Source organism: Gastrolobium bilobum, unplaced genomic scaffold, assembly GCF_033153095.1.
Source record: "Gastrolobium bilobum isolate Gb01-03AN ecotype WA unplaced genomic scaffold, APGP_CSIRO_Gbil_v1 utg1211, whole genome shotgun sequence".
In the NCBI taxonomy this organism is placed as follows: Eukaryota; Viridiplantae; Streptophyta; class Magnoliopsida; order Fabales; family Fabaceae; genus Gastrolobium; species Gastrolobium bilobum.
Window position 1 is genome coordinate 127,609 of NW_026898913.1, and position 26,075 is coordinate 153,683.

Sequence of the window (26,075 nt, forward strand, 5' to 3'; positions counted from 1 at the left end):
AATCTTAAAATATTTTAACTGTAATAAACATCAACAAAGTAGAAAAAAAAAATGTATACATAAAGTTTAAAACTTTTTTTTTTCTTCATATAATGACTGATTTGAAAATTAATATTCTGCATACAAACCAAAATTATATTTTAGTATTGAATAAAATTGTTCTTTTGCCTCATGTTCATAAATTAACTTATTTAATCATAACCCCTTTACAATAGTCATCTCAACCGTTGGCTCGAATTCAACCGCAGCATTTTCACGCAAAGTTATGTATGGATTCTGAAGCAAAATTTTCATAATTTTATGTTTATACATGTAAATAAGCCAACAAACATGAAAAGTACAACATGCTCTCTGTATAAATATGCTGGCCACATGCAGGACCAGAAGCTTAAAATTTCGGAAGCTCTCCTGCGACCTAAACGGTAACCTTGGACAATGACGCAAATCCATGGAGCCTACTCTAACATATCTCCGGAAAAAGGGGTGAACAATTAAAAAATTCAACCCTAGAAACATATTTGAGGTAAAGTTATACACATTTGCAAAAAGGATACAAATCAGTTTGGAGGGAGAACTCGTGCAAAGAAAATACATCCGTGGGTTGTGTCCAAATTCGACATAACCCGCACCAAAACTAGGGATGAGCCTTGCTGGGAACTGTAACCTAGTTGTGTTCAAATGCAGCTTGGTTTACCAATAATCCAAACTGGGTTAACTTACGAATCCTTTTTAGCCCGTGTTGAACTTCATCAGATGGTGAGATCTTTAAATGCCTCTAGTTTCCCATTTGACGTGACGCATTCCACATCGTGATCGCCCGCCGAATGGGTAGAAATCCCATTTTCAGTGCTCTTGCATCTCTGGTTGAGAATGGTGTTGGGAGAGGCAGAGCTGTGACAGCCCTCAAAGTATGTAGAGTAGGGGAAAAACTCAGCACATCGCACTTTCCATCCTGCAAGCAAATTTATCATTTCCAAATTTATAAAACATGAGATATGAACTCCTTTGGGGTTTTTTCCCAGACTATTCAAGATGGAAGTAGTCACGGTTCTTAGAGTATCAGTTAAGGACACCAGGTTTTCATGGCAGAATTATTATTGTAGACATAAGAGGTTCTTGTGCACTATTACCAGGTGCCCATCAATAATAACTGGCGGAAATGGAAAATTAGAGAAACAGCTCAAATTTTGGTAAAAATAATGAAAATTAAACATTAAAATTCCCGTGTGCATAAAAGAAGAAACCTAAGCTCAAAATCAAGACCTTGAAATTGCGTTATATCATGAATGGAAAAAGATTAAAAAAAATAATGCTTTTTGCAAATATATTTTATTTCCTTTATCATTTTTCCTAAAGAAAATCTTGTTCTCCTTAGAGCGATTAGTAATTTGTAAATCCCCAATAGGCATATGCACCCGAATACACATTATTCTTGGAAATCACAGGCACAATGTATACCCAATATCTCCGTCAAAAGTTCGTTATAAGCACTTGCTCATTTTTAAGGCCATCGAAGATAAAAAGATTAATCAACAGAAAATCCAAATTATACTTACTCAATGCAGCATCCTGATCAACAAGGACTGTTCCAAGAAGTTTATGAACTGCAATACAATCTTCAAGTTTCCATTCCCTGATTGGTCCGAGTGCTCCGTTTCTATCAGAACAAATTATTGCACGATTCAATATTACCATTGCTCAGACTAGAAAGCCAAAATTGGGAAAACACAAAGTCTATGAAGCACACCGCCAGAAAATACAAACACTTATATACACGGCAAACCCCAAGAATTATAAAATATGCTCTGTCCAACATTCTTTAATTTTTCATTTTTATTTAATTTCTTGATTTTTCAAAAAAATAAAATAATAATATGGCTTTTTTTGTTAATAGTCTGTTTTATTTGATCTAGCACTTATTTCCCTTTTGTCTATGGACATTTTCCTTTATTTTCGTCCATCTATCAGTCTTTTTTTTTTTAACAGTAACGAAATTTCCGAAGAAAATATATTAGAAAAAGGACAAGAGGTTCGTCATTTTGGGCAACCCGCAACCCCGTAGCAATTCAGGGGAAAACTTGCTCTTTACATTTGTCTTCATATACAAGGCCCAGAACTCCCTCACCAACTCACATTTTTGATATCTTTTGAGCAGAGGGGTGGTTGCCACTAGAAGAGATAGGCTGAAGGCAACACCATCCCTCCATTTTCTCCTCCCCTCTTCACTATCCCTTAGACAATCTAAACAAGTGTCTAAGCTAAGACAATCTACATAAGCACCAGCTAGGTGAGGCAATAAATTCCAGTAAGCTTTTTCAGTTGCAGTCAGTCAAAATGTGATTAGAAAGGTGAGCCATGTCAAGCCTGCTAGAGCTGTGAAACACAAAACTTTACTAATCCAAAACATACAGGCATGCATCACATGCATGTCAGCATTATTCAATTTGAAGACAGACACAAGGAATATCTTGTGTGGTGCTTAATAGCAGGAAGCTTGAGATGTTATAAGAATATTACCTTGGCACAGGGTTATTTGATGACTCTTCAATCAACTTGACAGCCTCAGACCTTCTGTCAGAATCCAAGATATACAAGATTTCTCCAGAAGCAGCTCTATGCATCAGAGAATCTGCGAACAAGAGGAATACAAAATAAGAAACCTTCATAATCAAGCTTGAAATTAATGTATCCTCAATAAATGTTCATGATAATGCTGAGTATGACCTTTATGCTTTTCAAGGAAAGAGTTATTTGCCTCAAACAGAGATTTCCCATGCAGCCAACTACATAAAAAGAATAACCAGAGTTTTAAAATTAAATCATAAATTGATAAAAAAAAGTACATATCAGCCACCCAAAAGACAATAAAAGGAAGGAAAAAATAAACAATTGCATTGGAGAACCTAATAGTTTGGCGCTCAGCTTCTAAGACACTCCAAATGAGTTTGTCGCTGTCAGTCACAGGAGCATTCATGTATCCCACTTTATGGAAGAACTTAATCTGCAACATATGGTCATAGAAATTAATGACAACAAAGAATCATTTTCCTCAATGGAGGAACAAATAAATGACAAAAGAGAGGGCAATATATTCTAAAAAAATGAGAAAAAAAGTTATGTTTGTTTTGGGGTGGTGGGGGGGGGGGGGGGGGGGGGGGGGGGTTGAGCGGTAATTCAAAGGAATGGTTTTCTTTTGACTATTAAATTTGTCACATGCTAAATATAAACAATTTAAAAAGATGACTTGTAGCAGTAGAATATCAGACATTACTAATGTAGTGTTTTGATATTGACAAACAATTAAAACCTAAACTTTCTAATCCCAGTAACATGAAATTGATTTGTTCTTCTACCGAAATAACATACCAAGCAACAATGAGAATCAGGGTGTTCAGCATCCAACCTCAGCAACTGCTTTACAGCCTACAAGTCAAAAGATAGAGAACAGAACACATTTAACTTGCATCATATTCTAAAATGACAGTGTAATATAACCTCAGGATATGCAAAATAAATATACAATCAATCAGCTAGAATAAGCTTAAAGTCACAACACAGAGCAACTAAACTCCTGTAATGTGCTTAAAATGTCAAGGAAGATAGCCTGAATTGTTAACCCCAATCAATTACTACATCAAAAATACCTTTATCCCAAACTAGTTGGGGTCGATAGCAGATAAACCCAAATAAAAAATTATAACCCAAATCAATTACTAGCCTGACAAAATTACTTTGCTGTGAATAAGATGCTGGACAACAAAAAAACTCTAGGCTCCTCATTTAACACATCAATACCTGGAAGGCAAGCAAAATCTTCTGTTTTCTCATGTATAATTCAAAAGAGAGAAAGTGTGTCTCCAATGAATCAGGTGAATTCTTCTGCAGCAACTTCAGGTATTTTGTGGCTTCCAACAATGGATCTTCAACCTAAGCAGGAGAAAATCGCACAGGAAGCAGGACAATATCAGTTTTAACAATTATGATATGATATATGATAACTTGATAAGCAAAGTTTGTCAGAATAATTTCCAGTAAAAGTTGCAATGAATTTTTGCTGAAACATTTCACAGTTAAAAATAGTATGTTTGACAAACCAAATACTTTAATAAACTATATTGATGTTAAGTGTTCACAGTTTGTTAATTATGACATGCACAGTAATGAAACTGTGAAAGCTGTTGTTAGTCTATTCAACATGGCCTTTTAACTGGGAAACCTAGTACATTTCATATCACTTTTATTCAAGTAAAAAAGATTACAAAAAAATCCTGAAAGAATATTGTTAGTCAAATTTACATTATGAATCTAAATTTAAATATCTTTATTTTACCAACTCATAAGTTGAGGCCTTGCAACACTATAACAAGAGAATAGTCTCTCTCTCTCTCTCTCTCACACACACACACACACACACATCCTGCCAAACCACCAGAATAGTATCCAAACATTGTTTGAGGATCAGCTTTGGAATAAATGGGAATTATTATATAATAAAGCCTCTAATGGGCCTTCACCTAACTTCATAAGTTCTTCGACATGGAAACTTTACACGTTTGAAGTCCAAAAAGCTCTTGTGTGAAGGACTACGTTAGAGACAAAATAAAGCCTTTCATGAACCTTCACAGCTTCATGTAATATCTTAAACTTTTGGGAGAGTTGGTTCTTGACAGGTTTTACTAATTTTCTACATGAATTTGCAGAGAAATTTTTTACTTTGTACACAATTAAATTTAACACAGGTGCCAGTGTTGAACATGGATTTAAAATATAAGAATCTCCATGGCGATATATGTATTGAAATTTAACCTGTGATAACTTTTCCCCACGTGGATCTGGATCAATAGGTTTCGCATGCCGTTTCCCAGACTTTGATATACTACTGGCACTTGATTCTTCATTTTTTTCTTCTGTCTCCTAAAAAGGAAATGAAACAACAGCATGAATACATTTCCAGTAAAAAGTTACACAGAATCTATAGAAATGATTAATACTTTCTTAGCTCTTGCTTCTGCCTTTCTCTGTTTTTGCCTCATTTTCTTTTTCTGAGAAGGAAGCAACTTAGATGTATCATTATCTTCCTCAGCCGTTGACTTAGGAGGAGAATCATGCAATTTTATATAACACCTGCAGCTCAAAACATTACATACATGAGTTCATAAATACAAGATCAGAAGTGATTTCCATTTGCTTATATAAATTTAGGCAAAAAAAAAAAACGTTCAGTTTCCCAATACTCTTTGCAATTCAAGTGTGGGAATAAAGCGCTTTGAACTCCATGCATGAGAACCCAATTACACAAAGGCACAACACTAACCAGCATAACAAGTCATGTAGTAAACCAATTAAAGAAAACATATATTCACCTGATAGCTCCAGCAGCTGCTTTATGAAAATATGAATGCGAATGCAATCGGTCTTGAAATTTAAGCATTTCCACATACGTACGCAATGTCATTTTCCTTAAGCAGTATGAATGAAAATCAAATTGGTCTTCAGTAATATCAGCATAGTGCTTCTCCACTGCTAAAAATTTTTTGAGAGCCAGTCCAAGATCGCCTTGACGGAAATAGCTTTCAGCAGAGGCAAGCTCATACCTTCCAAAAATGGATGTTACAATGTGTTATGAAATGAAACCACAATATCACTAAGACAGTACAGAATAATATACGTCATTAGATACATACCACATGCACTGCATGTCATGGAGGTTGTTGTGTTGATCCCCATCTTTTGTGAACAACACAGCAGTTTTTTCTGCCAAAGCCACCTGGATATCAAGGGGATAGACAACAAAAGATGAATCAGAAAAGGCAAAAGAGAAAGTTAAACAAGTTACAATGCTCAAGTGTGAATAAAATTCAAACATATAGATAGACAAAACCTGATCAGCCTGCAGCATGCGCTTAACGCATTCACTATTAACATAACGATCAGCAAGATCCATGCACCTAGCTTCTTCTGCAAATGCAGCAGCAGCAGCCAAATCACCAGCATGCTTCAGTATCCGACTCTGTTATTCAAAGACATGCAACAATCATTCAACATGTTTTTCCCGCACTATTGACTGTTAGGTCAAATCACCAGTCACCACTAATCCCAACTACATTAACTCAATTTTACCCATCTTTGGTCTCTAACAGACTTGTGATTTAATCATTTAACTTGCCTCACTTTTCTCTATAATAAATATTTCCCCTCAGATAGCAAAGAGTTTTTTGCAAAAAAATTCTACTTTATGAATCTTTGAAAGTACATGACACCACTGGAATGACTAGCGTAGATAATATATACTCTTGATGCCTTCATTGCATAGCATTTGAGTAGTATTTATGATATTATTAGATATCATGAATTTTTAATACAAAAAAATATATATATTAAACATGTTTTCTGTAAAGAACAAATTCAACTCAAAAGCTTAAGTTGTTGGGTGAAGCTACATTAATGGTTTTATATATCTCTAACACGCCCTCCCAGACACGAGAGCCCATTGGACTTAAAGTGCGGATGATGCATCAGGCTCAGCCTACCTGTGCTAAGAAACTCCCCAAGACATAATTAATTAATAATTAAATGGGAGCCAGTGAGGATCAAACTCGTAACACTGAAGCTCTGATACCATGTAAAGAACCAATTCAACCCAAAAGCTTAAGTTGTTGGGTGAGGCTACATTAATGGTTTTATATATCTCTAACATTTTCTAATACCATATTTATTTTCAATATTTAGAAATTGAATTATTGGGTAAAACATAGAATATCCTCCCTTATTATGTCTCATATTTATATTTTTTACTGAAGAAATACTGCAAATATATCATATAGCAGATGAGTCAAAAGCATTTTATTTTATTTGGTATGAAGAGCCAAAAGCATTTACCACAAACAGATAGTTTGAAGTGCCGTTCTAAACTACAAGGAGGCAAATAGCTAATTGAAACTGCTGTTTAGCCCATAGGTTTTGCAATACACACAAATTGCACGTGAGGGTCACTTGTGTAGCTAGAAGCACCAAATGCAATATTTCACCATAACTGGTCAATTGGTCATTTAAATGTCTTAGTGTTGGTCTCTGTAAATTATTTATGCTAATAGCACTTCACTAAGTTAATTAGGCAAACCACAGAATTAAGTGTCATTTATACACACTCACACACAAAAATAAATAAATAAATAAAAACAGCGTAGAAATGAAATAATGCTGAAAAAAGCAGAAAACTGATTAGAAGTATAAGCAAACCTTGACAGAATATAGATCAATGACGGTAGGTGTGTGTTCTATAGCCTCATTGATTTTAGAAAGAGAAATTTCATATTGTCCCCGCCTATCATAATGCTGCAAAGATAGAATTCAGTAAAGTGAACAAAATACAAAATAAATATGGAGAAACTCTTAAAAAATGAAAAAAAAAAAAAAAAAATCATCCAAAACATAGCCACCAACCTGAGCCAACAAGAACAAAGTCCACAAAAGAGTTGAAGGGGGCTCTTTTTCAACTCTGTATACAGGATAAACAATGGTTAGTTATCCAGTACGACAGAAAAGCTCCAAAGCATCAAAACTTCAATGTATATTATAAGGGTTTTCGCCATTGAATTGTAATGGGCTGGTATTATGCTTATACCTTCTATTTGCAAATTTTTAGCCAATTTGACTTATCCTCTCCCAAGATGCACATTCTTTCTTTTCTTTCTAAAATTATTTTCTTATTTTATAAAAAAATATAAGATGGACCCAAAATGTTCGCTATGTTTCACTAAAGAGAAGGACTAAGAGATTTGTCAAAGAGAGCATTTACGGTGAGGGACATTCTTGACAGGATGTAGAGACACTTTTTCAGTTTCTGTTAGGACCAAGGAAATTAGGGAGTTAGTTAGAATGTTATAGAATTAGTTGCAAAGTAATTATATAGTTAGTTAGGTGGTTAGAGTTATAAGAGAAGGGGCTTAGCTTAAATCGTAGGTGGGGTTAGAACAGAGGGTCATTTTGAATTGTATTATTTAGAAACTGCGCATTAGCTTGGTTGAAAAGGGGGAACCCTTTGTGAAAGTGGAAACCCTTGGAAGGAGAATTCTCTCCTTTTTCTGTGGAGATTCAATAAACCTTGCAGATTCGTTCTCTTTTCTGTGTATTTAAGCTCTCTTGCTTGTGGGTTCATAACAGTTCCTGTGGTTAAACATAAGTAATACGTCTTGGCAATATCATGCCATGCTTGAAAAAGCCACTCCTGCACCTTAATTTGTCCGGCTCAAGATCCACCACGAGATGACCCAATTAATTTCCATAATCCATATAGAACTTTTTCCATCACCAAAGAGGGGTGGGGAAGGGGGTATATTTGAGAGACAGAAAGTAGGGAATGAAGAAAATAACAAAAGGACAGAAAATTCATTGGAGTCAATGCAATACTACGCCATGATAACTGTCAGGAAATCCAACCAAGAGAAGTTTAACTTGAAGTAACAGAATATGGATGTTATTAATGAAAAATTCAGTAAATCCTCCTGAAGAAAAGCACCATCAACTCTGCATAAAACTTCCTAAGCATTCTAAATTTCAGTGAGGGAATAATGAATTCAGAAAGAGAAATCTCACATAATTTATTAACATAAGAACTAATTTAAATCACAGAAAAAAAGTTCAAAGTTTACAATCGTAAAATATGAACATCTTAATCACAACTCCTGTGTTACAACACAGATGTTAACGAGCATATCTTACCTCCCAGGGTATTGACCAGTTGTCCTAATTGAATTCTCTAACTCAAGAATGAGTTGTTCCAAAATGTCTGCCTGGAATAGTGTGAAAAAATAAAAACCCACAGTAACATTATTTTCTAACACCTTAACATACAATAATAAAACATACCAAATTATTTAAGCAGTAGAAATGTAAATAAATAAAACTGACCTTCCCAGGTTGATTGTATAAAGAAGAAAGATCAGAGAATAGAGATGGAACTCCCTACAGACAACACGAAACAAATTCCCAATTTAATTTTGAAACTAGTAGACTAGGCAGAACATCATACCAAAAAGGATTTGTACATACCTTAGTTAGGAGAGGCCTAATATAACTATCTGCTGCTTCTCGAAATCTGTCACCTTGTAGAAAATCTAGTGGTATTCTCTGGAAAAAAATAAATTAAATAATAATGTGGGATGAATTTCATTCTAAAAGATTTGGCGCTCAAACAGAGCTACTCATGTTGATAAGAGAAAAATATCATTAGAATACAAAAAATCATTTATAAAGAGCTTTCCCTGATCAAAACAAGGGGAGTTACATATAATGACTATAGAAACAAAAATTAACAGTGACTCCTTTCCAGTTAACCTGCGTTTTCCGTTACATGAGAAACAACAAAATTCCTGCCTGCTTTTTTTAGTTGGGGTTGGAGGGGCATCTGTGTGGTTTCATTTTACACAGATGATAAGGCAAAATAATAATTAAGTGATGATTCTCATACATGAAGATGAAGGCAAGCTATTAAGTAAAAGTATATATAACTACAAGAATTGACTGCAGTACCTTAACAGCAGAAGACCACTTGAATTGCTGCCCAAGTGATTTATATAAGGCGTCTAATCGATCTATTTCATCAGGAGAAAAATCGCCATTTTCTGAATATAATCCAACACATTTTTGGAGGCCTTCGTAATATCTGAGCATTGACATGAAGCACAAACAATTATTTAGCTTCTACAAGTCAGTAAGAGGGTAGACAACATAAAATACAAACAGATTAACAGAAAAGGAAGTTAAGAAAATGAAAATCATAAATGAAACAAAGATTAAGGCACCTGAACCAAAATTAGCCCATATCCTTTTAAGCTAGTGGCTAATGCAAATAGGAAACAATAATAGAGGAAGAACATAAAGAAGAAACACAGACAGACTTTGCAATTGAGACATTCAAACCTGAAATTTAAGTGGCCAGAAAGATCACCTATAATTGTCAGGATTCATGGACAGTAATCCCTGGTACAATTTCTCGCCTTCTTCTAAGCGACCAAGCTTCACTAAAAGTGAAACCTCTTGTTCTTTATATTCAAGCTTATCAACCTAAAAAGACATAGTCAAAAATGGGTAATGATATCAAGGTTCTCATGCATAACAAGTTACATTATCAAAGTACCTCAGTAAATGAAACACACATACAATTTTCAATTCTTTCTTGTGCAACTCCTCAAGTGCTCTCTCAAAAAATCCGCATTCCTCTAACAAAGAGATCTGGAAAAAGATATTTGATACAGAAAATCACCATATGAGCGCAATATTAATTTTGGCATTGGAACAAATACGAAAGACTTCATATTCCTGAACATGCAAAAGTAGAAGTTACAGCAGAAACATTCACGTTCAACAAAATAGAATTTGACCATAGACGGATATTAGCCAAAACATTTAATTACAGATACTGAGAGTTTTTCCCATTTGTCTTGCATAGAGGATAGAGGCTATCATTGGCATTTAGCAAGACTCGAGTCGAGAATGGTAAAAACCAATTCAAAAATCTATCATGTTATACCCAAATAATTAATGCAAAAGTTACATTCAAACAAAAAATATGTGAAGAGGTATAAGCAACATGCATTAAAAAGAAACAGCTATATTTACTTTAAAAAAAAAACAGCTATAGACAATAGCCAGAAGAAAGACCTTGTATAGAAGCATTTCACCATGCTCACACCGTTCATTTTCTGGAGGATAATCATCTTCTAATGTTCCTTCATATGCTTCCAGAATTTCAATAGCCTTCGATGCACTGTTTCATATTTAGAAGGTCAGCACAACATAATACCAAAAGAATAAAATTATGCCATTTCAATAACACCTATCAATAATACCAAAGCTAGGGAACTAACATGATCCAAAGCTTCACACCAGAATTGTGATTCTGTTGCAAGTCAAACAACACGGATCCAAAATCTCCACCCATGACGTTACTGGGTATGGATCAGATCCTAGATCCTATAAGAACCACCCCACCCCAAAGAAAAATTGAAAAGTATTTATCCCCTTTTTTGGAATGTTTCTACAAAAAAAAATGGAGGGGAAAGCCGAAAAAGGGTATTAGGAAATTAACTTTTTTCTTGAAACAGTAGTCATTTGACTATATGACTTGAATCATAATTTACTAGAGTCTAAAATTTTAACTTTTAGGTACATGATGAGTTATTTCACCTTGAATGTTGATATTTCACTTTTTAAATGATTGAATCATATATTGGAAGACACATTATATGCTATTTTTTAATAATGTAATGAAAATTATGATTCATAACTCGAAAATTGGCCTTCCAATTCGCAATTTGTTGACAAGTTTACAACCATATTATATATATTAGACAACAGTTAAACTTAGTCTCTTTCATTCCAAAACCACACATCATGAATATGCAAAAATCATAAATACGAGAATGTCATGAACCAACTCTCCCAAAAGTTCAAGCTATTAAGTGAAAGCTCACAAATAGTTTTACATCTGACACGCCCCTCAAGGTAGAGCCCTTTGGACTTAAAGCATGGACAATGTACAAACTCACCTATCTTGTGCTAAAATTCAACTTTTATTGAAAAGTATGGGGGATGCGAGTATCAACCTCCTAACCACTTGGTCATAGAGGCTCTAGTATCATGTCATGAATCAACTCTACTAAAAGCTTATACTAATAAGTGAAAGCTCATGAATGCTTTTTATATCTGACAGGAATTTCACAATTATCATTCATGAAAATGATAAGTTTCAAAGTTCACATATTAACTTAGAAACAAGTTCAGAGTTCAAGACCGTTTCTCTATGGACCCCATTATGATGCAAAGGAAGGAAAGGATTAAGGTGTCTTGAAGTTTTTGGATCATTAGGGCCTACTATGTAGCCAAAAAAATCCTTGCAAAGAACCACATAGCAGCCAATTATATTATCTCAAAAGCATCAACAACTTAAACAGTAGAAACCTTGGCAAACTAAAGATGATAGTCCTTAGCTCAAATACTATTCAGTATAAAGGCAGCTCAAGCTGTCATTACTCATTAGGAAAAACCATTTAATTCAATATAAACAAAAATCATACTTAGAGTTCAAATGATGTGCAACAGCAAAGCCAATCCAGTTCATGCGATGATTTGACTTGAGAGTCAGAAGTTGTTGTCTTGTCTCAACAAAGCCAGTTAAATCTCGCATTTGAGCCTGTCAATGAGACAAAAAAGCACATATACATGAGTAACACAAATACATTTTAGAAAAATTCGCTGAGTGTTTGTATGTGTGTATGATGAAAACTGATACACAGCCCAATATCCCCGCAAAACATTTCTTTACTCCAGACTCCAGTATATGGTGAAGGCATCCCCTCCCATGATGTGGCTTTTGGTTATGCATTGGACAATTCCAGATGGGAAGAGACTGGAGAGGGATTTTTCTTTCACCTTTATTGTTAATCCAGCAAAAGTTTAATGACACAAATAATTCTAGAAATACAGCATAAGAGCTTTATCTTGAATTTGAAAAGGCGACAGAAGGGCAGTAGCATTCTGATTTCTGACTCAAGCACCTATGAACTTCACCTAGAGTCATAAATAAACTTAGAAAGGATATTACAGTATCACAAAAGGAAGTACCATTACTAGCAACCATGGTAAGTTAAGGACAAGGTTCATAATAAATTTTCCTCCATATCAAACAGACAAAAACACCAACATGAAGCAACTTGTTTATGTTCAGTAAATGCCATAGATCATGTCAGTATAGGAAAACTAACATTGAAGTTAAAGCCAAAGCAGAGAGAGAGAGATTGTGAAGCATTCTCCTGCTAAAATAAAGCAAATAGAAGCAAAAGGTATTAAGATGCTACCTGTAAAAGTGATAGGTCACGTAAGATTTCAATATTGTCAGAATCTATTTTCATTGCATTTCGATAGCACTTGATTGCTTCCCTATATTCTCTGTCTGACCGATAAAGGAGACCATAAACATGCCAGCAAACATGACTTTTAAGGTCATTCTGCACCAAAACAAAAATTAAGCTTGGTTCAGCTGATAACCATTGATTTGAAGATTGATGAATGGTGTGAAATCAACGCACCTTAAGTCCTTGGCGAACCAATTCATATGCTTCAGACTTACGATCCATGCAATTTAATGTCAAACCCTTCATCGATAAAGTTTCTATCAACCAGAAGGGGGAACAGACTCATAAATAAGAAAAATGCCCAAAGAAACAAAATATTAAGAGATGGAGAGAGAATAACTTTTGTGCTAAAAAAAATAACAAATCATTTTTTATGCTACTAACTTAGACAAATAAGATGGAAATAAAATATTCCCGGACGAGGAATGAAAAGCATGGAAAAACAAGCACAAAAAAAGTATACCTCCGTGATCTGGAAATTTTTTCAAAATAGCATCAGCAGCTTTGAGGCCCTTTTTGTATTGTTTGGTTTCATAGGATTTCTGCAGCAACACAAACAAGGAAAATTAAGCCCCACATGATTAAAATTTCTTACAGTCCCCATGGCACCAAAAGTATTTTACTTACTCATAACTTCCCAATAACCAAGATGATTAAAATTTAAATACATAAGGTTGTAAGCATACATTTGCTTATTCACGTTGACAAAAGTAAACCCCAAAACATGGCCATTAGAAGGAATCCCAAGGGGATAACTGAAAGTTAGATCATATAACGTAACTATTTATCTCCAGAAACGGAACCCATACCAACAACTGCAACAAGTAGGAACAAGAACAATGCCCAAGATATTCAAATCAAGGAATTCACTCCAAGTACTTTCTTCTTTCCGTTTTATCCCCTACTATTTCAGAAATTATTATCTACATTCATTACATTGAAGGGCCAAATGATTAAGTCAGATTGCCTGCGCACACATTGATAACAAGAAGAAAATCCACACTCCTGGTTAGAAAATTCAAATTTCCTTCCTGCTTCCTATAGTTGCACCAAAAAATATACAGAATGCAATAAACTCAAACTTCAGAGTTCGGAAATTTTCAAACCCGCCCTAACTCCCACCTGAAACTCAACGGTTGACTTCACAAATCACAAAATAACGCAAAAACGATATAATTAAAACTGAACGGCTCGAATTTTCATTTTTATCAACTTTTTACCAGATTATAAGCAAGCAAAAAAAAACAATAAGGAAGTTCTTAGAATAAGAACAGAATCTAGGGTTTTAATATGAAGAAGTAATAGAGGAAGCAGAAGAAAGTGATTGAAGTTGGATCGAGCGAGGAGCAGCAAGCGTATAATTAAAGAGAGAGAAAAGAGAGATAGAGAGAGAGAATCGAAGCTTACAACAATAAGCTTGAAGAGGTTGGCCTCCTTGGGTGGAAGAGAAGCACCCATTGTTGCAGAAACAGAGGAGAGAGAAAGTGAGTTGGGGGTTTATAGGAGAGAGAAACAGAAAGGATGGTGAGGTAAAAGATACGGAAAGGGTTCTGGATTGCGTCTTATGAACTGCAGTGCAACCCTACTATCACAAACAAGCAAGGAAGGAACGAGTACGTGCTCTTTGCCTCTAAAAGTATACGGTGAATTATACGGGGTATTTTGAATTTAACAAAAATACTTTAAAATATAAAATTGTAATAAATGTATGCATGATTAATTTTGATAAAATATTATTTTTTGTTGGGACGTATCAAACAAAAATACTTAAAAATATAAAAATGTACTAAATGTATGCATGATTAAATTTGATAAAATGTTATTTTTCATTGGGACGTATCTTATGTAGTGACACGTTGCATCAGATCTCCCGGTATAGCAAAAAATGGGTTAGGGCTCTTGCCATAAGGCAAGGAGCTGCATCGAATCTCGGGTGTAGTGATAAATGAGCTAGGATTCTTCTCCCAAGGCAAGACGCCACATCTTCACCCGGATTTGGTGACAGGAGATGTTCATCCACCGATGCATACTGCAGTGATCGAACCGAAAACCAAAAATTGAAAAAAAAAATCCACATATTTTAATTGGATTGGATCAGTTTTCGATTTTGTTATTGAAAACGAATCCAATGTATAATATTTATTTATTATTTTTGAAAGATGGTAGCTTGGAATCTTGTTATTTTGTAAACTTGAATCTTGGATGTTATTGATAACAAACTATCTTGTTTTAATTTTTTATTGTCTATTAATCTATTTTAACTCTTCATGAGTTTTAAAACTTATTTTAATTTGAAGACTTGAATTTCTGAGTAGTTTGTAACTTTGTATCGCTTTATTTTGATATAGTTAATGATCTGTAGGATTGAAATTTTAGATTTTTTGAAAAATTGAAAACTGATTCAATCCAGACTGAATAAAATTGGATCTGATTTTCAAAAAATTCAAACCAAAGAAATTGGATAGGGTGATTTTTTGCTTCAAAATCGATCTAATCCAGACCGCAAACACCCCTAACAAGTAGGTCAAAGTCCAAACACGCAGATGGGCGAGCGTGGTAGGCAAGTAAAGCCCAGGGATTAAGGATGCGATGAGGAAGCTAGAATATAGGAACTTTAACAAGTAAATTGGAAGAGTTAACAAATATTTTTTCTAGAATGAAATTGAATGTTGTTTGCTTGCAAGAAATTAAGTAGGTTGGAGAAAAAGCTAAGAAAGTGGAAGGCACCGACTTCAAGTTGTGGTACACAGGTATAAACAATAATAGAAATGGTGTCGAGATCATGATCAATAGAAGTTTCAGAGATAAAGTTGTTGACGCCAAAAGGAAAGGTGACAGGATAATACTAGTTAAACTTGTAGTGGGTGATTTAATTTTAAATATCCTTAGTGTGTATGCCCCTAAAGTTGCATTGCAATTAAACGATAAGAACCAATTATGGGAAGATTTTGAGGAGGTTTTGAGGGGGATATCACGATAGGAGAAGATTTTCTTAGAAGGAGAATTAAATGGTCGTGTTGGTAGAAGCAGTGGAGGTTTTGATAGAATCCGTGGAGGTTTTGGCTATGGGACGATAAATGAAGCTGAAGAAGATAGCTTGAACGTTGCACTTGCCTATGATTTGATGCTAGCGAACACCTTTTTTTCGAAAAAAGGAGTCCAATCTAATCACTTATCATAATGGCCAAAATTGTAGTCATATTGATTTTTTTATGGCTAGAAGAGAAGATAGAACCTGTTGTGTTGATTGTAAGGTCTGCCCTGAAGAGTGTGTCACTAAATTACACAATTTGATAGTTCTAAAGGTTTGGTTCAACAAAGTACTTAAAATGCGGAAGAGTGCTCAAAACCCAAGGATAAGATGGTGGGAGTTAAAGGAGGAAAAACAAATAGAGTTCAAGGAAATAATGCTTCATAAAGAACCATGGGAGTTTGATGTAGGAACAAATGAAATATGGAATAAGATGGCTATGTGTATCCAAAATATGGGAATGAGGGTGTTGGGAGAAAGTAAAGGAAAAGGATTTCAAACAAGGGAAACATAATGGTGGAATGGAGCGGCGTATAAGGCAATTAAATAGAAGAAGAAATGCTTTAGATGTTTGAATAAAAGTCCCAATGATGAAAACTTACAAAAGTTTAGATTGACGAGAAAAAATGCAAAGAAAGTCGTGCAATAAGCTAGATGCAAGGTTTTTGTCGATTTGTATAAAAATCTCGAGAGCAAGGATGGTGAAAAAGATATATATAAACTTACAAAAATGAGGAATAAGAAAAGTAAAGACCTTACTCAGATTAGATGCATCAAGGGTGAAAATAAAAAACTTTTGGCAAGAGACACACAGGTAAAAGAAAGGTGGATGAATTATTTTAACAAGCTTTTTAATGGGAATGGTGATAAAATATAGGTGGACTTGGAGGACGCTTATGATGATTTGAATAAAAGATTTGCGCGCAGAATCAATGCATATGAAGTTAAGGAGGCTTTAAAGAGGATGAAGACTATTGAAGCTTTGGGACTCAATGGTGTCCTTATTGAAGTGTGGAGAGGCCTAAGGGATGTCGAAATAAAATAGCTTACCAATCTTTTCAATAAGATTCTTCAAACAAATAAGATGTTTGATGCTTGAAGAAAAAGTATGCTTGTGTCTATTTACAAAAACAAGAGAGATATTTAGAATTGTTCTAACTATAGATGCATTAAGCTTATGAGCCATGCCATAAAATTATGGGAGAGAGTTATTGAACATCGCTTCAGGAGAGCGATAAAGGTCTCTGTAAATCAATTTGGATTTATGCCAATAAGATGTACCATGAAGCAATTTTCTTGATGCAACAATTAATGGAAAATGTCGAGAAAAGAAGAAGGACTTGCATATAGTGTTTATTGATCTGGAGAAGGCATACGATAGAGTTTCTAGAAAAGTTTTATGATGGGTTCTTGAGAAGAAAAAAGTACCATCAGAGTATGTAGATGAAATCAAAGATATGTATGATGGTGCTACTACATGTGTGAAAGCTTGTAATGGAACATCGAGTTATTTCCCTATCATGGTAGATGTACATCAAGGTTCGGCTCTGAGCCCTTGTCTTTTTGTTGTAGTTGTAGATGAACTAACAAAAGATATTCAAAAGTAAGTGCCACGATGTATGCTTTTTGCAGATGATATTGTGCTTATTGATGAGACCTAGGCCGATGTTAATAGAAAACTTGAATTATGGAGAAACATATTAGAGTATAAAGGATTCACGTCAAGCCAGAGCAAGACTGAATATATGAATTGTGAGTTTTCTACAGTAAGAGATAGAGATGCTTTTAGATATCTGGAATCAATTTTGCAAAAAGGTGGAAAGATTGATTGGGATGTAAATAATAGAATCAGAGAAGGGTAAAAGAAATGGCGTAGTGCATATAGAGTTTTGTGTGACTGCAAAATTTCCCTTGAGTTAAAAAGAAATTTCTATAGAGCAACACTAAGACCTGCAATGTTATATTGATCTAAATGTTGGCTAGCACATAGACAACGTGAACATAAAGTGGGAGTAGCAAAAATAAGAATGTTAAGGTAGATGTGTGGTTATATGAGGACGGATAAGATTATAAACAAAGACATTCGACGAAATGTAGGAGTAGTATCAGTGGCTGAAAAGATGAGAGAACATAGATTGAGGTGGTTTGGACACATAATGAGGAGTCCCTTTATGCTCTTGTAAGAACAAAAGTTTGCTACCAAGAGATCGACTAAGAGAGGTAGAGGTAAACCGAAACTTACTTGGGAGCAGTGACGGAGCCAGGCTCAAATTTGAGCCCGGGCCAAAAAATTATACATGTATTTATTTTTCTTAATTTTAATTAGTTCATATCACAATATATTTAAATTGGGAAAGGATCCGTTTACAAACATTTTTTAATTTTTTTTGCAAATTATATATACTCCCGGAAGTACAAAGTATAACTTTTCTGGGAGTACATAGTGTAGTTTGTAAACAAAAAGTTTGTAAATATAACCCTCTCCATTTAAATTATATTAAACACAGAGCACCTGAGCAGCAGTACCAAGAAGAATTATAATTTTATTATATTTTTTTTAATTTTACTATTTTTTTCCTTATACAAGTAGAAATTGAACACATAACCTAATACAACTTACCCAAATCTTTTACTAAAAATATTTTAAGTTTTAGATAGGGTCAAATTAAAAATTGTAATCGGGCAAAATTATAATTTTAACATGGACTAAATTATAATTAATTATATAATTATATAAAATAATTATAATTTGTTAAAATTTAGCCCGAGCCGAGGCCACACCCAGAAGATATGTGGCTCCGCCACTGCTTGGGAGAAGATAGTAAAACAAGACTTAATGAAGTGAGATATAGATTGATGGATGATATGTCTTAGGATGAAATGGAGAAAAGTTATAAGCATAGAAAAAGGTTAGACCCGTTATTATTCTATATTCCAGATGAACCATTTTTAGTTATTTTTCTTTTCATCTCCCTCTCTCTCTTTTTCTATTTTCTTTGTTTTCTTTTCCTTATTTTTCCCTTTCCCATATTTCGTTCTCTTACTTTTTTTTTCTTCTATAACCCTTTTATTTTTATTTTTTATTTCTTACCCTCTCACTATTTGTTGTCATCCTATATATCATTATCTTTAGTTTATTTTAATATACTTTACCTTCTAATTTTATCCTGCTTTCTATATATACACTTAAATTTAATTTTTATCTTATTTTTTTTCAATATATGCGTATCTTTCATTTGGATTCATTTATTATCTGTCCAACTAGTTTGGGATAAAAGTATTGTTGATGTTGTAAATAAAAATTATATAATAAAAAGGAAATATGCACATAACTAATTTAAATGAATTTCATTTTAATTTTTAAAATTAAAAAAAGAGAATAAAATTCTTTAAGGAAAAAATAAAAGTTGTGCTACTATTGATGGCTTTCTTTAAGAAGCTCAAAATTATCCCACCAAAAGGCTGAATTCTCAATTTAACTTTGTGTTTGATATGAAGATTTGGAAAAACCTCTTTTAGTTGATGGAAATTTGTTCATCTGTTAGGAATTGAAACAAAACTTGTGGTATGCTGGGTCGGAGCAGATATGTAGTGGTCCAGGACCATTGGTCTCCCATAGAGAGAAAGGGGAGGAGAGAGGAAGAAAGAGGAGAGAGAGGGACCGGGAAATTTATTTCCCCGATGTTGCCAAAAGAAGAAGAGAGTAAAATGGGTTTAAATGAATTGATTTATTTTTGGAAATTTTTATTTGATAAGTAATTTTGATATGATGAATATTGTCTGAATAGTGTTGATAAAAATCAATTTTAAATGTATAATTACAAAAAGAAGATATGGGTTTTTCTTTTGGGTTAGATTAAAAAAAATTAATGTTAAAAAATTAACTGCAAATAAATTTATGGTGAAAAAACTTCTCTTAAAATTTAAGTTTGTTTGAGTTTTGTAAAATAAAATTTCTTTTAGAGTATGACTTAAATTAAAAGACTATTAGATTTTATTTATTTAAATATTATTAAAATAGTGATATAATATTAATTTAAAAGAATAATTCTGATAATATACATGTAAAATGTTATTTTCACGTTTAAGGGATTGGAATCAAGTTCGAAGCTTGTATCCATTTGGGTTGTTTTAACAAGCAAGTGGTATCTCCTGACTCCTATATCATGTGAAACATTTTTCCAAAAGTCACGGCATGCTACAGCCTACAAGTATCAACATAATTTATAATAATACTTACAAATAAGTTACCAACAAATCAAATTCCATACTAACAAACGATAATAAAAAAAAAGGATATTAAAAAAAAAAAAATACAAAACCTCTGGTAAACGCAATTCCATTTAACTAGTTGAACCAGCTCTCATTCATTGGCATCAAGATCATTGTTCTATTAAACTTTCTCGGCCCACAAGAAAAAATCACATTTGCGAAAGTAACGCTGCTCTAGCTTCCCTGTTTGTTTCTAAACAGTCAACTACGACAGGTATTCCATAGGCATTAAGTGGCAGTGTTCAAGTCTACCCATTTTTAAATTTGGGCCGTAATTGTGTAGGCAAAAATTGATCCAGAAAAATTCATGTCGTATTGATCTACATAATAAATAACAATTTGGGGTTGATAGATTAGTGTGTAATGTTATGTCAACTCACCTAATAAACGACACACTATGAGTATGCAAGTTATTCATGTCGTGTCATGTCAACCTGTAAAATAAACGGATCGTGTTCGTGTCAAAAATTTTAACCCGATTTCAAATTCGTGTCGTGTTAAATACATTCATATTCGTATTGAATTCGTTTCGTGTAGTATCGGTCGGAATTACAACCTCTAGCCACTAACTTTTTCAAGCAAAATGTAGTTACATCTAGCCTATTAAAATTGGTCCGATGATGAGAGATTTGGATAATCCGTAATTTGCATGAGGTCAATTATAATTTTACATACAATAAAAAAATCACTCTCCATTAAATCCGACTAGCAAGTGTGGGATGAATGCAATTGTTGTACTCAGTCTTATCCTTACATAATTTCAAAGATGTTGTTTTCCGGATTCAAATTCATGACCTTACAGTCATGAAAGAACAACTTTACCAGTGCTCCAGTTCACCCACTTATAATTTTACATACAATGATGACAAAAGAAGAAGAAGTAAATTCATGTGCCCCTTCCGACACTTTTAAGTAATATGCATGGAAGCAACAAAACATGCTTGAGATCTAAGGCTGACAAAGACCGTTTGAAGAAATGAATTTCAGAAAGAGAGGTCATCCTTTCTAATATATTACCGTAGAAAGATAAAATGAAAGTCTAGGTAAACCAAAATGACAGCTTTTCATCCCAAAAGAAACAAGTTCAATCAGCATTCACAGATGTTAGAGGACAAAGTCTTATATGCAAGGTCTATTTCTTGTTCCGTCATCTCGATCGTGTCATCACTGTCATATTCAATTGCATCAGAAGATACGGCATTTGTTCTTCCAGTTTTGCTCCTCTGTTCTCCATTTAACTTTGAATTCTTTTTCCATTCAAGCTCTAAACTATTTAGTTCCACCTCATAAATACGTTTACAATCCAGAGCCTGTTTGTGAAGATCTTCCTTTGACACTGAGGCCATATTGTTTCCTACTTCATCCAACTTTGCAAGCTCTTCAACAACACGGGGTAAGCATTTCCAGTCCTCAGTTCCTTTCCGAATGTCCTGGTTGAAGTTAATAAGACAAGCACAATCAGCAGTCATATCATATATTTGATTTAAGGGTTCATCTAATCTCATGTTACATGAGAAAATATATCTTATGTTGTAGAGACACATGTGGTGGGACCCACTATTTACAAAAAAAGAAAAAAAAAGAAAAAAAGAGTATCACCATTTTCGATGGATCTACAGGAGATAAACTACTCTTATGTTGCATAAGAGTAGTTTTTTCCTTGATTTAATCCTCAAGATAACGGCACTGCACTGGAACTAAAAGTAAGAATACCCATGATTGCACAGAATTCAGACATCTGTGTTAGGCCCAATATAATGGAAGATATAAAAATTACTAAAACTAAAGAATCAATTCAACAAGTGTAAATGCAAATTGTTAGTGGCTATAGACGTATGTCATTCAGTGTGCTGACTCAATAAAATCATCAGCCAATTCTTATCAAAGTGAAATTAGTCAGCATTGTTGGGTATTATATATTGTTCCTAGGACCATAAAAAAAGTACAAAGGTCGCAGAGAAAACTTAGGAACAAAAAGAGTTGGGACGGAAAGGATTAAAAAATAGAAAATACTAAGTAGTACTGGTGTTAATGCGAATGGTTACGGTTTGTAATGTTTCCCAGTTAGCGGGCTCATAAGATAGGCAAACAGCAATGAATTTTCAAATAACAATCAGTTGCCTTTGAAATAAGTCTTACAATGTATACCAGTGATCCCTGTCTTACTTAAATGGTTGTAAAAAGTACCCTCTAAGAATGTACCCAAAAAATAAAAAGTACCCTCTGAGAAAATTCAACTGAGTATTTGAATGATAACATAACTCTGTGCTCTTGATCTATCAGTCAGACACTGATTACTCTGACAAGGAATTTAAAGAAAGGACTGCATAAAAAATCAAAATCTATATGCAGGGGGAAATTTTACGCATACTAGCATTCCCCAGAGAAAGAAAATACCAGAAAAAGTTGCTTCCTAACTCATAAGAGTGACAAACAGTTGTCTATGTGTGCTTTACCTGCTTTTCCTCGAGAGAACATATTACATCTTGCAAACAAGTTAGAATCCCCTCTGCAGCTATTTTTGCTATCTCACTCGGATCTGGCTGAAATGGTTAACATAAAATTTAGATTCATATAAAATATCAGAGATGTAATATAAAATCATTGGTTTGTCTACATCTAATAGCTTAAACTCCTGAGAGAGTTAGTTTATGACATGGTATTAGAGCTTGTATGATCAAGTGATATAAAGTTCGATTCTCACTGCACCCGTTCTTAAAATAAAAAGTTGAATTTCAATACAAAGTAGGTAGTTTTGTGCATTATCCACGCTTCAAGCTAAAGACTCTTGCGTAAGGGGACATGTTAACAATTTAAGTATTTGAGGTAATTGGTTTATAACGGAAGGTATAACTATTAACCTTAAGTACACCTAACTAGAGCAACAAATAGCTGCAACTTTCAAGCATTTACTATTATAAGTGAGTGAGCATGAAATACTAAGCTTCTGAAATGAATAAATTTGGTTCCAATGCAAACTTCACTTTCAGCTGTTTAGTCTGATTCTATGCAACTTACTAGATGCTTAATAGAAAGTCATGACCTCTAGAATGATCTAAAACAGTTATTTATACCGGACATGGAAGATTACCTTTTCTTCTTGACTTTCCAGCCACTGAATTGTTTTGTTCAAATCATCAACGGCCCACTTCTTCACTTCAGAAGGCTCAAAGCATTTCCTAGCAACATCAGTGTCTTTTCCCTGGAATATTCAGCAAACATAAAACTCTATAACAAATTTAATTGTTTGCAGATAAAATAAAGGTTATTCAAACCCATTATACTCAAATCAAGTATAGTAAAATATAAAACATCTTGTCAGCCTTTACCTTAGATTTTAAGGACGCAGTTGGCTTTGAAGGCAGTTCTCTTTCAACTGGCTTTGGTGATTTTTTGGGTACAGATGGTTTGTGATCTGCATTCACCCATAGAATTCACAAGAACTGATTAGATGTGAAATTGGAAGGACATAACGGTGTGGGAGTGGTGGGGCTAGGATTTCGGCAAGAACATCATAAGGACATGTGGTATAACACATTTAGGCTATTAGCTTCACCATTATATTGTTGCACCTATTTATATATACTTCCAGTGAAGGATATTGATGTAAAGAAGGCTTTTAAGAAACAAGAGTTTTGAGTATTTTCAGAAATAACTATAGATACTATCAATATACTGGAGCAAATTTAGAAAGTGGAATAAAATAGCCAATAGATAATAGCGGTATCTCTCGTGAAATTGCAATTTTATCACAAAAACATATCATTTTTATTTTTCTATTTATTTTCCAGAAAAAAAGAGAGAAGAATTTGAAATGTAAGATAAAAGAGACAAGAAACCGGAACCACACAACTTTAATTGACTTTTCTAAAGCTCTAATATTATGTGAGAAGTTACAAACAAGATGAATGTGGCAATCAGTATAGCACACATTAGATGCCAGAAAGAGCTCTAACTTTAGGTCCTATCCTACTTACTAGTATATACACACAATTATATCACCTTCATTGACTTCATGTGATCTATTTCCTTTACGCCATGGTTTCCCAGCATGCATAAAGTAATTTTCAATTTCAATCAGCTTCCTCTGGTTGTAACACTCTACTATCCAATCCTAAAACCCAAAAAGAAGAAAAGAAAGGATGCATCATGTTACATTAGGTTAGACCATAATTCACAAAATATATAGAAAATGATACAACCAAGAATCTGCATTAAAAAAAAAGAAGTGGTAAAGCTACCAAGACTAGTAAGAAAATGCATGGCCTGGGTTATGTGATAAATAGCATTCTCATTATCAAAGTACTTCGATCAGCACACTACATAAAAATCCCATTCAAATAGACACAGCAAAGAAACGCCTACAATCTTTAAACATTGTAATGGAGTCTAACATGATACAAGGAATTAAACAAGGAATCCTATTGAGTAGTATCATTTCCTTGAGCAAAAAATCCAATGTCTGAGTGTCAACCATGCCAAAACATACCCAATTTGCTTCATCCAGAAAAGAAAACCATTAGGTCTCTGCTAACCTCTAACCACCACCACAAATTAAGGATAGTAGTAGTACAGCAATTGATACTGAGTTTCACATAGAGCTCAAAGATCGAAATAAAGGCTTACAAAGAAAATTATTCCACAAACGAAGAAGAATGACTTTGAACACAAAGATTCCCTTGTATCTTCTCGGCTATTAGCTGGTTCAAGACAATAGTTTCAATTTTAATTCCATGTGCTTGTCAACAATGGATCAAACCAGAGACCTTGTTTTTTTGATAAATAATTGAGTTATAAACTCTGAACATGAGACATAAATAAAATCACAACTACAACAATGTTCTTATGTATTCCACAAGTTGGGAGAATACCACAGAATTCCTGAGGAGAATCAGACAGAGATTCTTGAGGAGTTCATCCTCTTCAAGAATGAATGTACAAAGAAATCATTCACATGTAAACAAAACAAGAAAAAAAGAAGGAAAACCTTTGACACAATGGTTCCACAATCAGCTTCAACTTGTCGAAACTTAGGGGTATTAGGAAATGCACAAATCAAGAGAGTGCAATCGGAGTTCCAGTCAGGTTGATACTCTGCTCCCATTTCCATGGCTCGTGACCTCAACATGCCACGTTCAGGATTGACAAAGCCAGACAACACAAAAACCACACCTTCCTGTTCAGAAACCAGTTGAACAAGGAGTTAATGAGCTTAATCAACAACAATGCAAGCAAAGACAAAAACCACGAGGGCTCCTTAATTGTTCATTATTAATCAAGTACCAGAAGCTTGTTGAAGCTTTTAGATTCCAAACTAGAGGCAGAAGATTTTCCACCACTTTCAGTTTGAACTTTGCTTTTCTTGGCTGTCTCAATTTCACTGGATTTCTCACCTTCACCATCCAAAGTTGGTTTCTTTACACAACTTTCATCCTGATTCTCCTTTGAACTCATCCATGATGGTAGGTTTCGCTTGGAACCTTTGTTATTAGCACTTCTTTTGATATCAGACATTGCAAGAACTACATAGAGGATGCCAAAGTACAAAATTTGAAAAACACCCAAGTTTCAGTAATTCGCGAATTGTTCCAAAATTTCATCAATCAAGACATGCATGATAATTTGAAAATAGCTTGGAATGTCCCTATTGAGATGAACAATATAAATATAAATATAAATTGGCAGGGAAGTTAATTAAATAAATAGAAGAAAAACAACCTCTTTGGTTCTTCCTCTTTCCTTTGTTATGAAATAATGGAATGATTTCGCTTCCGTTTTGCTGCCACAGTTACGTGCTTAATTCCTGAAACCAAACAACGGTCGATCCGTTAAAATCATTAAAGAAAAATTAAAATTTC

General features: G+C 34.0%; 2 protein-coding genes across 2 annotated transcripts; both read right to left on the reverse strand.

The window, feature by feature from the left end:
- Window positions 1-273: 273 nt before the first annotated feature.
- Window positions 274-14,494, reverse strand: LOC133285332 (N-terminal acetyltransferase A complex auxiliary subunit NAA15). The gene is made up of 26 exons (XM_061482540.1): window positions 14,322-14,494; window positions 13,378-13,456; window positions 13,089-13,171; window positions 12,858-13,007; window positions 12,078-12,193; window positions 10,663-10,768; window positions 10,162-10,233; window positions 9,950-10,065; window positions 9,532-9,664; window positions 9,052-9,129; window positions 8,911-8,964; window positions 8,722-8,792; window positions 7,444-7,498; window positions 7,240-7,335; window positions 5,882-6,010; window positions 5,685-5,767; window positions 5,364-5,594; window positions 4,992-5,124; window positions 4,807-4,914; window positions 3,796-3,927; window positions 3,367-3,423; window positions 2,904-3,001; window positions 2,725-2,783; window positions 2,518-2,629; window positions 1,557-1,657; window positions 274-952 (listed from the first exon to the last, which is right to left on the reverse strand). The coding sequence occupies exons 1-26, from the start codon at window positions 14,370-14,372 to the stop codon at window positions 750-752; spliced, it is 2,706 nt and encodes a 901-aa protein (XP_061338524.1). The 5' UTR covers window positions 14,373-14,494; the 3' UTR covers window positions 274-749.
- Window positions 14,495-21,199: 6,705 nt separating this feature from the next.
- LOC133285384 (DNA-repair protein XRCC1) lies at window positions 21,200-25,978 on the reverse strand. The gene is made up of 8 exons (XM_061482592.1): window positions 25,936-25,978; window positions 25,501-25,739; window positions 25,205-25,393; window positions 24,220-24,331; window positions 23,547-23,632; window positions 23,309-23,419; window positions 22,674-22,760; window positions 21,200-21,647 (listed from the first exon to the last, which is right to left on the reverse strand). Exons 2-8 carry the CDS (start codon window positions 25,729-25,731, stop codon window positions 21,306-21,308), a joined length of 1,158 nt encoding a protein of 385 aa, XP_061338576.1. The 5' UTR covers window positions 25,732-25,739; window positions 25,936-25,978; the 3' UTR covers window positions 21,200-21,305.
- Between the last annotated feature and the right edge of the window lie 97 nt (window positions 25,979-26,075).

Coding starts and splice junctions, on each gene's coding strand:
- LOC133285332 (XM_061482540.1), bottom strand. CDS start 14,372: ATGGGTGCTTCTCTTCCACCCAAGGAGGCCAACCTCTTCAAGCTTATT. Junction 8,965..9,051: donor TTAGGCCTCTCCTAACTAAG/GTATGTACAAAT, acceptor TGTTGTCTGTAG/GGAGTTCCATCTCTATTCTC. Junction 5,768..5,881: donor GCATGCTGCAGGCTGATCAG/GTTTTGTCTATC, acceptor CTTGATATCCAG/GTGGCTTTGGCAGAAAAAAC.
- LOC133285384 (XM_061482592.1), bottom strand. CDS start 25,731: ATGTCTGATATCAAAAGAAGTGCTAATAACAAAGGTTCCAAGCGAAAC. Junction 25,394..25,500: donor AAAGCTTCAACAAGCTTCTG/GTACTTGATTAA, acceptor GTTTCTGAACAG/GAAGGTGTGGTTTTTGTGTT. Junction 23,633..24,219: donor ATCACATGAAGTCAATGAAG/GTGATATAATTG, acceptor GGGTGAATGCAG/ATCACAAACCATCTGTACCC.